This window comes from Sorex fumeus, unplaced genomic scaffold, assembly GCF_029834395.1.
Source record: "Sorex fumeus unplaced genomic scaffold, SorFum_2.1 ptg000044l, whole genome shotgun sequence".
NCBI lineage: Eukaryota > Metazoa > Chordata > Mammalia > Eulipotyphla > Soricidae > Sorex > Sorex fumeus.
In genome coordinates this window covers 37,018,277-37,034,519 of record NW_026606101.1, presented here as the reverse complement: position 1 = coordinate 37,034,519, position 16,243 = coordinate 37,018,277, and the positions used below count along the sequence as shown (strand labels likewise).

The following is a 16,243-nucleotide window of genomic DNA, read 5'->3' as shown; positions in this document are numbered from 1 at the left end:
CTACCTGCTGTATTATTGCTCTGTTTCCAAGAATTCTTTTCTTGTTTTATATTTAGGGGATGAGGAAGACCTTACACAGAGGAAAATTGCAAGACTGATTTCTGGACCATCAAGTGATATTGATAAAATCTTGTGTTTTGATCAAGAAGGAAGATAATACATTAGAATTTCTCTTCTCCCAATAAACAGCCAGCAAATCCAGTGCAGCAAACAATCATCAAAAGTGTAGTTATTATTTTTCATCCCCAATCTCCCAAACACTGTTTTTTTTTTTTTGGAGGATTTTAGCCTTTCATCCCAGTGTTCTATAAACTGGATAAATGGATAAAATAGCTCAGAGAGTCATTGATTTGAAATCTAGTGGAAAGGCAGGGAAGGGGGCTGGAGTGATAGTACAGCCGGTAAGGCATTTGCCTAGTACGTGGCCGAACCCAGTTCGACTCCCAGCATCGCATCCGCCAGGAGTAGTTCTTGAGTACAGAGCCAGGAGTTACCCCTGTGCATCGCCGGGTGTGACCCAAAAAGCAAAAGAAAAGAAAAGAAATGGGAGGAGGGACTATTCACGGCATTGATTGACTTTTTGTTATTGTAGGACTTTGGAACCAAGTGAAGTTTTTTAACTTCCAGGAGAGGGGGGTGATTTACATTTTAAAACAACAGCTCTGTTTTTCACTTTCTCTCAGCCAAGCTCTTTCTAAAAAATCTCCGGTTTGGTGACAGATAAAAATATCTTCGCAGAATCTCCCCAAAGCAGCGCCATCAGCCTTTTCGACTAGCGAGAAGGAGAGTTCCGGTGCCGCCAAGCTAGTCTTCTTCCTGCACCCCCTCGGCTCTCCGGGTGGCTCAGCAGGATCTGAATCTTGCTCCTCTAGTCGGGGTGGGGGTGGCGGGGCGGGGGGGTGGGAGGGACCTTTACTCCCGATCAGGGCGAAGCCTGACCCCTTGAGGAGCGCCGGGGAGGCTAAGCTGATGCGACCCATCCGGAGTCGGGAGAGCTGCGCCCCCTCTCCGCGCGCGGGGAGACCTCTCCAGTGTAGCCGAGAAATCCGTTACCAGGCTGCAGTGTCCCCAAGGGCCATTCCCGGGCGGAAGAGACCGGGAAACCGCTGTGTAGATTATCCAGCGGGCTAGCTGGGCGCGCAGCGGGTCGGGTTACAGACAGGTGAGTCTGGCGGATGGGTGAGCTCCGGCGCCAGGTAAACCCTGGCCAGAGCGCCCCCGCCTGCAGCCCCCTCCCCGCCGCCGTCAGCTGGCACTCGGTTCCCCACCGCTGCAGGGGGGCTCCGGGCTCGCCCGTGACGGCTGCGCTCCGCGTCCAGGGCGCGCGCAAAGCCGGGGCTATGGGAGAGGCAGAACGTTCCCGACTTGGGCACGACCGCTCTGAGAAACTTGGCGTCTTTCTCTTACCGGTTCTCGCTCCTTCTGTCCCTCCCCCATCCCTCCAGGTAGAGAGAGAGAGAGAGTGGGGGGGGGGGCCGAGGGGGGGGGAAGAAGTTCTCCAGTCACCTGCGGCCGTCAGCCCATCTTCATTTTTCTGACTTACTGGAAAGGTATTTCCCAGCCCCAAAATTTCGGGAGCAGGCAGTTTAGGACAGGTAATAGTTGGGAGTGGGTGAGAATTAAGATTTTCCCCCGTCCTTTATCCCCTCTAAGTTGCATTTGCATAACATGCACTTGGCTTTTGTTTCCATTCTGTATTTTACATGGGGGCGCAGGGGTCTTGGGGTGCAAGTTGCTTTGGCAAAACCCCAAAAAACAAACAAAAAACCCAAGTAATTTTGCTTAGCTTGTGGAGCACATCTCAATTTATTTTAAAACAATTGTTCGAAAGCGACTGAACTTAAAATTGCATTGTTCTCGTCTTTATTTGGGGGTTCCATTGTAGGTGATCAGGGGCTCAGGCTCTTAAATTACCACCGCCCCCCTTACCAGATCTGAGTGCGCTGAGCCTTTCACTGTCTATCCCTTCTGCCAGCCAAGATTTTAACCAGCTCCAGGAACGATCCAGAAAGTCCAGAGGAACCGAGCCATTTTCCGGCTTGCTAGTTAGAGACAAATGCATTCGGGGCGGGGGTGTGGGGGGTGCAATTTGCAAGGGAGGCTCCAGCTCTTGCGAGGGATGCCCTGGCAAACGGACCTGGGGTTTACCTCCAAGAGTTGGCCCTGAGGTGCCTGAATTGGGGAATAGGGCGGGGGCTGATTAAAAAACATTCTTCCCTTTTTAAAAAGGGGAGGGGGGAAAGAATCAGACGTTAAATTCTTTTGCAAACATTCATGCCTAAGGAAGGGCTGGAACAGGCAGCCGCGGCCGCCGGAACCGGTCGGACAGGTAGCGAGCTTGTTGACACCGTTATGTTGCAGGGCGCATGCTCACTCCTAAGTTTCCTGGTGCCTTTTCTATTCCACCTTATGAAACTTTTTCCTCGGCGTGGTCTCACCCGCGATTTAAGGCATAGGTGTCGCCCAGCCGGCGAGGCAGGGAGCCGCCGGGCGTGCGGGGGAGAGGCCGGGGCCGCGGCGCGGCAGGGAGCGGGGGAAGGGGGCCGACTCGGCGGGAAGGTGGGTTCTGGCCGCCGGGAGCCGGGGACCGAGCCGCCGCCGCCCCTAGCGGGGACCGCCAAGAGGAAGGGACCGCGGTCCAGGGAGGGGGCCCCAACATGCCCAAAGCGTTCCTGGTGAAGAGGAGGAGCCTGGGGGTCTCGGCTCGCAGCTGGGATGAGCTCCCGGATGAGGAAAGGGCAGACACCTACATCCCAGGTGAGCGCCGCGCGGGGGCCCGGCCTGGGCGCGGGGCTCTGGGTGGGGGCGGGGGCGGCGGGCGCTCGGGGCTGGGCTGCAGGGCTGCCCCCTCCGAGACCCCCGTTCCGGGGGAGGGGGGAGGAGGAGGTCCCCGCGGTGCCGGAGGATCGGGAGTGAGAGGCTGCGAGCCGGGCGACCGGCTCCCCTTCCCCCCTCGAGGTGTCTTTAATTGCCCGGCGGCGGGACCGTTGGCTTCGGCGGCCGGGGTGGCCCAGCCGGGTGAATGGCAGGCCGGCAGAGCCAGCCGGGCCACGTCCTCGTCGGGCTGCACGCGGATCGGGCAAGCCTGGGGGGGCTCCGTGGGTAGAGGTCGCTCTGCGCCCCCCTCCCCCGGCCCGTCCCAGGGAGAGGAAACTTGGGCGCGTGGGGTCCCCGGGGCGCGTGGCCCTCCGTTCCTCGTGGGCGCGGGGACGGAGCGCGAGAAGCGGCCGCAGGACCCTGCGGTCAGCTCGGAAGACCCGAGTGAGGGTTCACACTGCAGTCCCCGCGGCGTTGCCCACTTGGCGGGGTGCCCGGGGCCCGGGCGGGGCGCGGCGGCACAGCCCGCGGGTCAAACTGCTGCTGGCGCGCGGGCCTGACGCCGCGTGCGTGTGTGTGTGCGTGCGTGTGTGTGTGTGCGCGCCTGTGTGTGTGCGTGTGTGTGTGCGCGCGCGTGTGTGTCGGTGTGTGGGGTGCGGCCCCTCCCTCCGCAGTGGTTTTGGGACATCTGCTCCACGACCCCCCCGAAGACTGTCGCAGCGACGGCGGCAGCAGTAGCGGCAGCGGCAGCAGCAGCGCGGGGGAGCCTGGAGGCGCCGAGAGCAGCTCGTCCCCGCGCGCCCCCGAGCTTGGAACCCCCGAGCCCGGCGACGCGGAAGGCACGACCGGACTCCCGGAGACCAGGCAGCGCCCGGTCGCCAGGTCGAAAATCAAGGTACGCTGTCGACTCTGCCCCCGCCGCCACCTGCACCACGCCCTGGCGTCGGGCTCCCGGGTCCGCGCCCCTCCCCGCCGCGCCCGCCCGCGCACCCGCGCCAGCGCCCCGAGCGCGCCCGCCGCCCTGCACCTGCCCCTGGGCCGGGTCCCCCGCGCGTTCCCCGCACCGCTGAGCCCCAGAGACCCGCTCCCCGGATCGGATGGCCCCCGAGGTCAAGCCCCCGCTTGTGAGCGGAGCGGCAGTGGCCTGGCCGTCGGGGTTCCTGGGTGGGAGTGGTGGGACCTGGGCGCCCCGGGAGCCTTTCCTCCCTCCCGGTCGCACGGAAAGTTTCCGGGCCGGCCTGGTCTGCGGTCTGGCGTTCTTGGCCGATGCAAGTCGCACCGGGGGTTTCTCGGGGGTCACATCTAACCGAGACTAATACCGTGTTGTCTCTCCCCGCCCTCCCCCCCCCCCGCCACGAGGTCCGCACTGGGTCCTTTCATTTGTCGGGTCTCTGAAACATTGAGTGGAGGCGCAGAGCCTCAGGTTCCCGCCCGCCGTTGGACGGAGAGTTCGTTCCCCTTTATCTTGGCGCTTCAACCCCCCTCCCCCCCAACTCGGTACTATTCTAGACTCGTCGGCGCATAGGTGCTTTTCTGGCCGGCATCACCCGCTCCGAGGTCTCTCCCGCCCCCTCACCCCCACCCAGAGTAAGGAATCCCACTCAAGTTCCAGCCGCAAGCAGGCTGGATTGGGGGGAGGAGGGTGGGCGGTGCGGGTTAGGTGTCGCGTGACCCCCTCTCGGACCACATTGCGGTGTAGCTATTTACTGGCAATCCAGTAGAGCCCAGCCGAGGGATGGGAGAGCAGGGCTGGGAGAATAGCGGGACCGAGTTCCAGGTCTTCGGAGCCGGGAGGGAAAGCGCAGATGACTTTTCCTGGGCGAGGCCTGCCCCCTCCCCCCCCAGCACATTGCCTCGAGGTAGGCTTGGGCGGTCGGGCTCCAGCCTTGAGCCTGGAGGCTGGGGCTGGTAATCCGCTGGAAAGGGCTCTCGCAGTGCTGCTGTCTTGGTAGGGTTTGCTGTTGAGAGCGTTGGTAAGGTTCAAAGTTGGTTGTCCTGAGCCTCTTTTTGGCCTGATGGGGTTAAGTGGGAGGGGACAGTTTGCCTGAGGCTGATAGTTCTGCCCTCCAGGAAATTCTACAAAGTGGCCCACTTGCATATTTATCACCTTGCTGGTAGGACAATTGCAAGCCTTGTTTTGGGATCTACTGTAGCGGGTTGGCCCCAACCCCCAATGCCCAGATTACCCTGGGGGAAAACTGGTTGAGGAGAAAGTTTTGGTCCCTTGACCAACTTTTTAGAAGATCTGTCGTCCTGCCTCAGGCAAACAGTACCTTTGGAGCCTGGGATTAGGGAATCAGGAAAACCTATCTTATTTCCTGGCCGCCTAGAAACTCTCCCCACCTCCACCCTGGAGTGGGGGTGGAGTCTAGAGTTTGCTCCTGAACCGTTAACAGTTTCCTGAGGAGTTTTTGTTTGTTTACTAAGGACTTCACAGATGCCTTTTCCCTCTCCACTTCCCTCCACAATAGATTTCTTGCTTGGAGCATCCAGAGGTATTGCCTGTGACTCTGGCATATTTTCAGTGGACTGGTCAAGCTGCCAGTTAGATGAGCACATTGTGTAGTTCTAGAGTTCTGTGTAAATAGAACGTGCTGAACTCTTTAAGGATTCGTTTCTTAACCTGAAGGGTAAGGAGACCCACCCAGTGATGTGGCCCTTGCATGATATATTGCTTCACTGTCACTGTCCTCCCATTATTCATCAGTTTGCTCGAGTGGGCCCAGTAACGTCTCCACTGTGACACTAGTTGTTACTGTGTTTGGCATATTGAATACGTCACGGGTAGCTTGCCAGGCTTTGCCGTTTGGGCGAGATACTCTGGTAGCTTGCTGGGCTCTCCGAGAGGGGCAGAGGAATCGAACCCTGCTCGGCCTGGCTGGCTGCGCGCAAGGCAAACGCCCTGCCCGCTGTGCAGGGTGTTTACCTTGCACGTGGCAGACCCTGCTGACCCGAGTTCGATTCCTCCACCCCTCTCGGAGGGCCCGGCAAGCTACTGAAAGCATCTCCCCCACACGGCAAAGCCTGGCAAGCTACCCAAGATGTATCTGATATGTCAGACACAGTAACAAGTGTCACAGTGGAGACGTTACTGGGCCCGCTGGATGTATTGCTTAAACAACTGATTTTCTAGATTGTGACTTTGTTACTTCTTTGTTGCAGGATTTTTGATAAACTACTAACCCCTCAGAACCCCAACTTCTTTGTCTCCACAATGGGGAGAGTAATGATACCTGCCTCATACTACTGAGAGAATGAATACAGATTGGGACATAGGGGCCTAAGAGATTGTGCAGAGATTAAGCCTCTTGCATATGGTTACGCATGTACACTATTTTGAAACTATCTCCACTACCAGGCATGCCCCCCCCCCTCGAAAAAAGATTGGGATGTAGTACTTGATTTGATCCCCGGCACCATACCACATAGTCCCCCCAAGCACTGCTGGAAATGACACCCCAAAGACTGCCAGGTCTGTATCCCCTGCTCCAAGAAAAAGTGAGACGTAGTGGGTGGCACCATAACTCTAGCCTGAATGATTTGAGTTGGTGGGAAGACACAAATAGTAATTAACTGTATTACAGGAAACTTAGTGCCAAGCCAGCAAAGATGTGATAAATTCTAAGTGGGAAAGGTTTTCTTGGTCTGGGATTTGAGAGTTGTGAAGAAGGGAGAGAGGCAGGATTATATTGTTGTTGTTGGGAGGTTTTAGCCATGCCTGGTGGTGGTATTCAGGGCTCACTCCTGCTTCTGATTAAGGATCACTCCTGGTGAGGCTTAGGCGACCATTTGCAGTGCTGGGAATCGAACCTGGGTCAACTACATGCAGGCAAGTGCCTTAACCCTGTGCTATCTTTCTAGTTCCAGGAGTTAGTCTGGGACAGGATGAGCCTAAAGCTTGAATTAAAAGAGAAACTGATTATTATGGTCATACTGGAGTGTTGAAAGTAGATAAAGGGATACACACATAATAAACTTTCAGTATCTGTATTGTGAACCAAATGCCCCAAAGAAAAGTGGGGCAAGGGGAGGGAAACTGGGAAATGTACCCTGGTGAAGAAATGGGTGTTAGAACATTATATGACTGACACCCAATCATGAACACATTTGTAATTGTATCTTATTATGATTCAATTAAAAAATTTTTAATAAAAGGAATTAAAATTGGGGAGGGAGGGAAAGAGAAAAGAAAAACTGTGGTGACTGGAAGACGGTGGCTAGCTGGAACCAGGGAGAGTGGGAGGTGAGGAACCAGAAAGGAAGGGTCAGCTCTAGAAGGGGTGGGTGTTCCTAGGGTCAGCTCTAGAAGGGGTGGGTGTTCCTGGGGACAGAGGACTTGCTCTGGGAAGTTTTTGAGAAAGAAACCTTGAGTTAGGTCCATCTTACCAGTTTGTGAGTTGTTAACCTATTCCAAGCCTTTGTTCCCTGATCTGTAAAATATAGAAATAATAGCGACTTATTACTTATTACTCTGAGAGTGTCATGTAAGGGCTGGAGAGGTACTTGCTTGCCTTCAATCTCTGTCATTCCGTATGGTCCAAGCACCTCCAGGAGTAACTCCTGAGAGCAGAACCAGGAGAAGCCCTGACTATTGCTGTGTGCCACCCTCACCTCCTCACCACCAGAGAGAGAGAGAGAGAGAGAGAGAGAGAGAGAGTATTAAGAAGTATTGTGTAGCCTAACTGAGATCATGGCTGCAAAATGTTCGGTCCCTTTTTGCTTCTGTATGAACGGCCCACTGGGGAGTTGGCGGACAGTGACCCACAGCATCCAGCCCTCAGGGCTGTGTTGCTTTTGGTTGGGACAGAGGCTTTACCAACCGACTTGATCTGGAAAGGACTGTAGACTCTGATTGGGAAATGCGACCTATCCCAGCCTATCTGTCTTTGACTTGTGCGTGGAGCAGGTTATGAAATTGTCTATGAGTGAGGATTCTGTAACTTACAAAACTGATGTGATGGAGAGATGATGTGCCCAGGGAAATCTGTCTGCCAGGTGAGGTCCCTGCCAGGTCCCTTTAAATCCCTTTGTGCTGGACTTAGTGATCTCTAACTGTGTGGGCAGAGACCAGCAGGAATCCTGGCTATGGGTGTCCTTCAAAGACTTGTCAGATATAAGAAGTAACTGAGTTGAATCTGTGAGTGGACTGAAGCTGCCCATTCTTTTTGGGTTTTGTTTGTTTGTTCATTGGTTGGTCATATCTGGTGTGTGGCCCCAGAGTTACTCCTGGCTCTGTGCTCAAAAATCAATCTTGGTGAGGATCCAGGGGACCATCCCAGGCTGGTCACATGCCAGACAAACGCCCTCCCTACTGTACTGTCACTGAGGCCCTGAAATTGCCCATCCTGACCTGATGCTAGGATAGTTTAGCAAATGTATTTCTTGCCTCACCTCATACCAATCTGTTCTCCCTTCCTTTAACCTTCCCCAAAGATTATTCTAAAGGAATTCGTGTACAATTCTTTCAGTCACATTCTTGGTCTTCTCTTTGTTTTGTTTTTTGTTTGGGGGCTGAGGGTTCCTTCATGCTGGCGGGAGGTGGGGGTGAGGGCTTCCCATGGGCACAATACCCTGAACTATCTCTCTGACCATATTTATGGTCTCTCACCTACCTCTATAGTTTGTCTTCTTCTAGTGACAGATGTGGAATGTGGTACGTACTCCTTTTGACTTTTTTTTTAAATGACAGTGATTTTCAAAAATAGAGTATCTCTGCCCAGTGCCAACATCCATTAAGTTCTAGCCAGACCTGCCCGCTATTCCCTGACACATCATGGTTTTAATGCCCATCTCATATCATGCTCTTTGAACCATAAGTGTCTTAGAAAGTGACCATGATAAATACCAAAGTACACAATCACACCCACATTAAAGATGGGATTCTTGTTGCTGTTTGTCTTAGAAATTCCGTGTCTAACTCCCTTAATTTGCTGAATCAGGTGCACATAATGTCCATATATGTCTATACATTGTATTTGAAATTCCAGTTCTTTTATTTTATACATTTTCCTCTCCATCTCTTATGTCCTTCCAAGTTAATTGCAAAGGAGATCTTATTTTATTTTAGAGAATTTCAGTGTGGGTTTTGCAGAATGCATTTGTTTTTAAAGCTCTTCAGGCCCTCTCTTTTTTTCTAAGTGAGTGATTGACTTGTACAGCTATTCTGTCCAATGTGATAGCCAGAGTTACACATAACTATTTGAATTAAGTATAATTAATTATTCAGGGGCTGGAGTGATAGTACAAGGGGCAGGGCATTTGCACAGACTGATCTGAGTTTGATCTCTGGCATCCCATATTATCCTCAGAGCACCTTCAGGTGTGATTACTGTGTACAGAGCCAGAAATAATCTCTGAGCATTGCTGGGTGTGAACCAAAAAGCAATAAAATAACAACAAAAAATGAATTAATTTTTAATTAGAATTAGCACATATCAAGTGATTAATAGCCAGACATGATCAAATAGATAGTGGTTATTGTATTGGACAGTACAGAGCAGAATATTTTTATCATAACAAAGTTTTGTTGGACAACACTGTTCTCCATGTTTAGTTTAGCTGAAACATACTGAAGAGGCATCTATTTCCATCAGGCATAAATGATATTTGGTTCTCTCTCTTCTCTTTCTTCCTCTCTCTCTCTCTCTCTCTCTCTCTCTCTCTCTGTCTCATTGTTGTTGTTCTTTGGGTTATACCTGGCAGTGTTCAGGGGTTACTGCTGGCTTTGTACTCAGGCATCACTCTTGGTGGGTTCAGGGACCATATGGATGCCAGTGCCCAAATCCGGGTTGGCTGTGTGCAATGTAGTCGCCTCCCCGCTGCACTCTCTCTGGCCCCAATATTTGGTTCTCTGTCTGTGATATTAGCAGTTGAGGGTGCTTCGGCTCTAAATTAATTTCAGGTTAGAGTTGCAAAATGTTACCATTCTAATTGGTATTTGTTTATGGTTTGGGGACACACCTGATCACTCCTGTCATTGCTCAGGGGACCATCTGTGGTCCTGGGGATTGAACAGGGTAGGTTGTTGTATTGAAGCAAGTGCCTTAACACTTGCATTCTGACTCCAGCCTTGTGTCATTCACTAACAAGCTGACCTCTATAGAGTAATACTTCCCTTTAATGTACTATTTGATTTCTCTGTAAAATAGTTTATAAGTGTTGTTGTGAGTCACAGATTAACGTTGTTTAAGGGAAAAACTACCAGGGGCCAGAGGGTAACACAGCAGAAAAGGCACTTGCTTAGAGAGAGAGACCCTGCTTGCCTGTTACCTTCTCTCTCCAAGGACAGAATTGGATGCACTCTCTCCCGTCCCGTGGTAACTCATTGACCATGCCCTGGTTATATATTTGGGTGACTCTTCTTGGCTTCATACCTATCAGGGTTGGAAAGGCAGGGAACGAGGGAACATTTCTACTAGACTTGTAGCCTCAGCACCTGGTGCAATAAAGCCTGATTCATGAGAGGACATAAGTTAACAGAGAACAGAAATCCAGGCAGGGACTGGAGAGATAGCACAGTGGGTAGGGCACTTGCCTTGCACACAGTCGACCAGAATTCAATCCCCAGCACCCCATATGGTCCCCCAAGCATTGTTAGGAGTGATCCTGAGTACAGAGTCAGGAGTAAAGGAGTAATTCCTGAGTATCACCAGGTATGGTCTCAAAGCAATGATCCCCGCCCCCCAACCACAGAGAGAGAGAGAGAGAGAGAGAGAGAGAGAGAGAGAGAGAGAGAGAGAGAGAAGAGAAAAGAAATGCATGCAGAGCAGAAGTCAGTATTCCTCAGTGTAAAGGACAGCATTCACAGGAGGAAAACAAGAAGCCAGAAGAAAAGGGAGATCTGGAAAAAATGTTTGGAATGAAAGCCTAGAAAAGGTGAAATTAATTAATTAAAGTTGGAGGGCTGTGAGACAGGAGTGCATCACTTTGATTCTCTTATTGTCTATATGGGTTTATTGCTTACTTGTGGTCCCTGGAATGAAAGCCTAGAAAAGGTGAAATTAATTAATTAAAGTTGGAGGGCTGTGAGACAGGAGTGCATCACTTTGATTCTCTTATTGTCTATATGGGTTTATTGCTTACTTGTGGTCCCTGGACCCAGGGCCTCACTCATTTGAACCTTGTACTTTTGAACCATATCCCCAACTGTGACTGGATTGTGGCAGCTTTTGATATCAGTATAGGTAAAGTGGAGTTTTTTGTTTGTTTGTTTGGGGAATTTTCCTTTGTTTATTTTGGGGATATACCCAAAGATGCTCAGGGCTTACTCATGGCTCTGCACTCAGGAATTACTCCTGGCAGTGCTCAGGGGACCATATGGGATGCTGGGGATCAAACCTGGGTCGACCACATGCAAGGCAAATGCCCTACTCAGTGTGCTATTGCTCCGGCAGCCTTAATTGGGTTTTTGCTGTTGACAGGGACACTGATTTTAGGAACACCAAAACAGAACCCTCTAAAACAGACTTAAGCATAGTGATTAATTCTAGGGTAATGAATTGGCTAAAGAAAACCCAGTTGCCCTTGCAGGAACAACCCCATCTAGGCGCTGCAGAACTTGTTGTCTATGAAGCTGAGTGACTTTCTCCGTGACTGCCTCCTCTGCTTGTGTGGAGGGCTAACAGTTACCACATCCCTGTCTATCCAATTCACTCAGGCCCAAATCCAAGCCTTTGTTTTGTTTTTGGTTTCAGGGCCACACTGGGTGGTGCTCAGGGCTTACTCCTGGCTCTGTCCTCAGGAGTGACCTCTGGTGGGCTCAGGGTCATATGATACCAGAGATTGAACTAGGGTCAGCCACATGCAAGGCAAGTGCCTTAATCCCTATAGTATCTCTGCCACCCTAATTGCAAGTCTTTGATAGTACCTGCAATTGGTGAGACCAAAAATCATAGATGCGGGGTGAGAGAGGAGAGAGGAGAGAGGAGAGAGGAAAGAGAGAGAGAGAGAGAGAGAGAGAGAGAGAGAGAGAGAGTACTGCAGCTGCAGGTGGGGCACTTGCCTTGCATGCAGCCAACTGGGGTTCGTTCCCCAGCACTCCATATGGATCCTGAGCCCACCAGGAATGATTCTTGAGTACAGAGCCAAGAGTAATCCCTGAGCACTGCCGGGTGTGGCTCCCAAACTAAAAACTAATAAAAATAATAAAGCACTATAGCACTGTCCTCCCATTGTTCATTGATTTGCTTGAGCAGGCAATAGTAACGTCTCCATTGTGAGACTTGTTACTGTTTTTGGCATATTGAATACACCACGGGGGGCTTGCCAGGCTCTGCTGTGCGGGTGGGATACTCTCGGTAACTTGCTGGGCTCTCCGAGAGGGACGGAGGAATCAAACTCGGGTGGGCTCCATGCAAGGCAAATGCGCTACCCGCTGTGCTATGGCTCCAACCCGATAGTAATAAAAGTGAATAAAAATCACAGCTGAAAGGGAATCTGGGAAGTGTATTGTCTAGCATGTTGACCTTTCCAGTATAGGGGAAGGAATATACTGAAGCTATCCATCCACCACTGGCATCTTTAAAACTTGGCTGGTTCAGTTCTTCTTTTGATTTTATTATTAATTTATTTATCTATCTATTTTTGGTTGTTGGCTTTTGGGCCACACCCAGCAGTGCTCAGGGCTGACTTCTGGCTCTGCACTCAGGGATTACTTCTGGTGAGACTCAGGAGACCATTATGGCGCGTCATGGATTAAGCCCATGTTGGCTGCATGCAAGCACCCTGTCCACTGTACTCTCTTTCTCTGGCCACCATCTTCCTATCTTTCAAGAAGACAAAAGTAAAGCCCAGAGAAGTTTCACTGAATTTCACAGTTGTTAGTGGCATAACCCAAGCTGATGATCCCTTTTCTTTTAGTGTTCTTGTATTTCATCGTGTCACATTCTTTGACATGTGTATCTTTAGTATTAACACTTAACTATAAAGGAATTTGAGTGTGTGTTGTTCTGTGATATGAGAATATAGCAGTACTTTTTTCCATCCCCTGTACCAGACTCAGATTTCTTTGCCTTCTGGAGAATACAGAGGTACAATTTTTTGGTTTTGTTTTCTGTTCTATTTTGGGGTCGTAGCCAGTGGTGTTCTGCACCCAGCGCATTGCTCGGGAGTCCCGACCTGGTCATGTTTAAAGTGACTGTGCAGTGCTGAGAATCCGACCCGGCTTCCGGCCAGCGAAGCACAGACTCCAGCCCTTGAGTTCTCTCTGCATTCCCTACAGTTTTGTAGATAAGCCACAACAAGAAATCTCTGTGACCACAAGCAAGTTACAATTCTTTGAGCCTTAGTTTCTTTTATATAGAATATATATAGAATTTTCTCCAGTGGGCCCACTAACATCTCCATTGTGAGACTTGTTACTGTTTTTGACATATTGAATATGTCACGGGTAGCTTGCCAGGCTTTGCCGTGCGGGCGAGATACTCTCGGTAGTTTGCCAGGCTCTCCGAGAGGGAGAGAGGAATTGAACCTGGGTCTACCGCATGCAAGGCAAATGCCCTACCCGCTGTGCTATAAAGAATATATTCCCATCATCATTTTTGCACTGAGAAGATTCTTCATTATACCAAATAGCAGCGTTTTAAAGCCTAAGGAAATGAATAGCAATGTGGAACTAGGCGGGGCCCAGGAGGGCAGGATTTGGGTCCACACAGGGCAGTGCTTGGAGCTGTGTGCCCAGGGGTAACTCTAAGCTTTTCTCTGGGAACTAAGTGATGCTGAATTGAACCTAGACCTCCTGCTTACAAAGCATACACTCACCTGCCAACCAATATTTCTGAAGAAAGTGGAGAATTTTTGTTTTTATTTTGTTTTGTTTGGAGGCCACACCTAGCGGTGCTCGGGGCATACTTCTGGCTTAGTGCCAAGGGATCTCACCTGGTGGGGCTCCAGGGACCATTTGTGGTGCTGGTGATGAAACCTGGGTTAGGCGCATGCAAGGCCTTACCCGCTGCACTATCTTTCCAGCCCAAGATGGGGAGATTTTTTTTTTAAATTCCGAGAGAGAATTGGGACAATTTGTATAGAATATCTTGAATATTCCAACAAAGCAAATGTATCTGTGGAAGTGTCACCTATGTGTCCAGAAGTAGCCAGGATTTTCTATAGCTTCTCTTAGGCAATAGGGTCTTTTATTTCATGAACTTGGCTATGAAAACATCAACAGAAAGTAAAGGAGTTTTGTTTTTCTTTTAGAAGTTTGACACATAAGCACTGGGGATATTGCTCAGTGGTAGAGCACTTGTGTTACATATTTGAGTCCCTGGGTTCAAACTCCAGCACCTCACAAGGAAAGTTAGACAGTCAAGTGGCTTTCAGCAATTCTGAAGTTGACCTGAGAGTCAGCCAAAGTCTCTGCCACCCCAGATGCTCCTCAAGTTTTCAGCAGCCCTGACACAATGATTGGTTTGTTTTTTCTATAGAGATTTGCTTTTAGAACTAGAGAACTTTGTGTGTTTTTTTAAATGAAAGCTGAGATCGTGCAGAAAGCGGAACAGCAAGCAAGATAGTGCCAAGGCACAGGGCTGGAGAAGTGTTCCCTCTCTTCATTTTCTTTAGCTGAATTAATCTCCAGACCTTTGTCACCTCCCACCCTTCATGGTAACTTCCCATTTCATTAGTAAGCTTTTTGCAAAGTGTTAATTTTGGATTACGGGTGAGACTTTTCAGAAGACAAGTCTTTCAGGAAGGTAGCCTGGTGTAAATACCTCCCCCACCCCCACAGGTCTGGATTGGTTCCGTGTTAATTATATACATGAATAATTAATTTTGTGTCAAAACACATGGATATTGGCACAAAGCGGTGATGAAATCTGTGCATTGCTTCACATCTGTTTGGGTTGGGTTTTATTGCTAAAGGGAGAGAAGAGAAAATGTTGACTACTGTTCTAGTTATCTGTTTCCTCCTCCCCAGTGATTTTAAATTTAGGAAGCATAAAATAACTTTGTGAACATAATGGAGAATAACAAATGCCCAAAGGCAATGGAAACAAATAACATGAGAACTGGACTTCTTGTAGGAAGCTTGCTCTGGGCTGTGGAGAGAGGCGAACAGGCCTGGGAGGGCATGGAGGGCGAGGTTACTCTGGAAAAAGAGCAGGTACTAGAAGGTGGTGACGTGCTCTGTGTGAAACCATATCAGTTACAGTATTGTAAACCACGGTGTCTAAAAGAAAAAAAGGTGCTTGCCGTAGAGGCAGGCTGGGGGATGGTAGGGTAACTGGATGGTGGTAGAGGAAGTGAACTCTGATGAACAGGTTAGTGCTGGAACATTGTCTGCCTGAAACTTGATCATGAATAACTTTGTAAATTGCAGTGTATCAAAATAATCAAACTTTATGGTTATGTTTTCAGGCTCAGTGAAATGACTGGGCTCAGCTGGGCAGTCCTTTCCTGAAGTTTCTCTTGGAGTTTGGGGTCGATGATAGGTGGGACTAGAGTCTTTGGGACCCTGACTGCGCTGGACATCCGAGGTATAAATACCCACACGGCTGTTTGCAATCAGGTCTTCCTTCCTCAGTCTGTGCCAGAGCAAACCATCACTGTTCAGCAGGTGCCCACCGCGATGAGCGCGCCAGTGGGGAGCACATTGGTCATGTCCAGTCATTTGTCACGACAGACCATGACCTTGCAGGTACGTGACCTGTGAAATACACTCTGTGGGTAAACTTTGTACTTAGGAAGTTATCCTACAAATATTCCTTCCTTTTTTGAGGAATAAAATAGTCTGTTAGAAGCTGGCTTTATCAGGCAGAATGTTTCATCGTTAATATTTTATTATTTTATTCATACTTTACATCTTTGTGTTGTTTTTGAGCCACACCTGGCAGTGCTTACTCCTGGCTCTGTGCTCAGGGGACCAAATGAGGTGCCAGAGGTTGAACCCCGAGTTATCTGTGTGCAAAGCAAATGCCCTGCCTGCTCCCAGTCCCGCCCTTTAAAATATTTTAACAGAAACTCTTGTAAGGGTTCAAATATAAGTTTTTTAATATCTGGTGGCTAGATTGGTTTTAGAACTCTATTTGGCAAGCAGTGCTTTATAAACAGAAGAATATAACATAAAGATTTCCTTTTTCCTTTATTTGCAGCAGTGGGTTTTGGGTATTTTTGTTTGTTTGTTTGTTTGTTTTTTGCTTTTTGGGCCACACTCGTTGATGCACAGGGGTTACTACGGGCTCTCTGCACTCAGGAGTTACTCCTGGCACTGCTCAGGGGACAATATGGGATGCTGGGAATCGAACCTGGGTCGGCCTTGTGCAAGGCAAACAACCTACCTGCTGTGCTATCTCTCCAGCTCCCAGCAGTGGGTTTTAACTCTGTGTCTCACATATGCAAGGCAGGCACTGTCCCACTAAGCCACCTCCCCAGTCCTCTGAGGGGTGATTTACTTCTTTGGGTGGATGGGCAGCTACCCCTGGCTTTGTTCAGG

General features: G+C 49.9%; 1 protein-coding gene across 3 annotated transcripts in view; it reads left to right on the top strand.

Moving 5' to 3' along the window:
* The first annotated feature begins 949 nt into the window (after positions 1-949).
* OVOL2 (ovo like zinc finger 2) overlaps positions 950-16,243 on the top strand; it is a 40,265-nt gene continuing 24,971 nt past the window's right edge. Inside the window, exons 1-2 of one of the 3 annotated variants that reach the window (XM_056121875.1) lie at positions 950-1,162; positions 3,492-3,712. Coding sequence is in view for 2 of the 3 variants with exons in the window: in XM_056121873.1 (XP_055977848.1) it covers positions 2,658-2,757; positions 3,492-3,712 (321 nt within the window). In the remaining variant the exon portion in view is untranslated. Of the gene's footprint in view, positions 1,163-2,245; positions 2,330-2,531; positions 2,758-3,491; positions 3,713-16,243 lie in introns of those variants that run through there. The other 2 variants (XM_056121874.1, XM_056121873.1) reach the window with 2 other exon arrangements.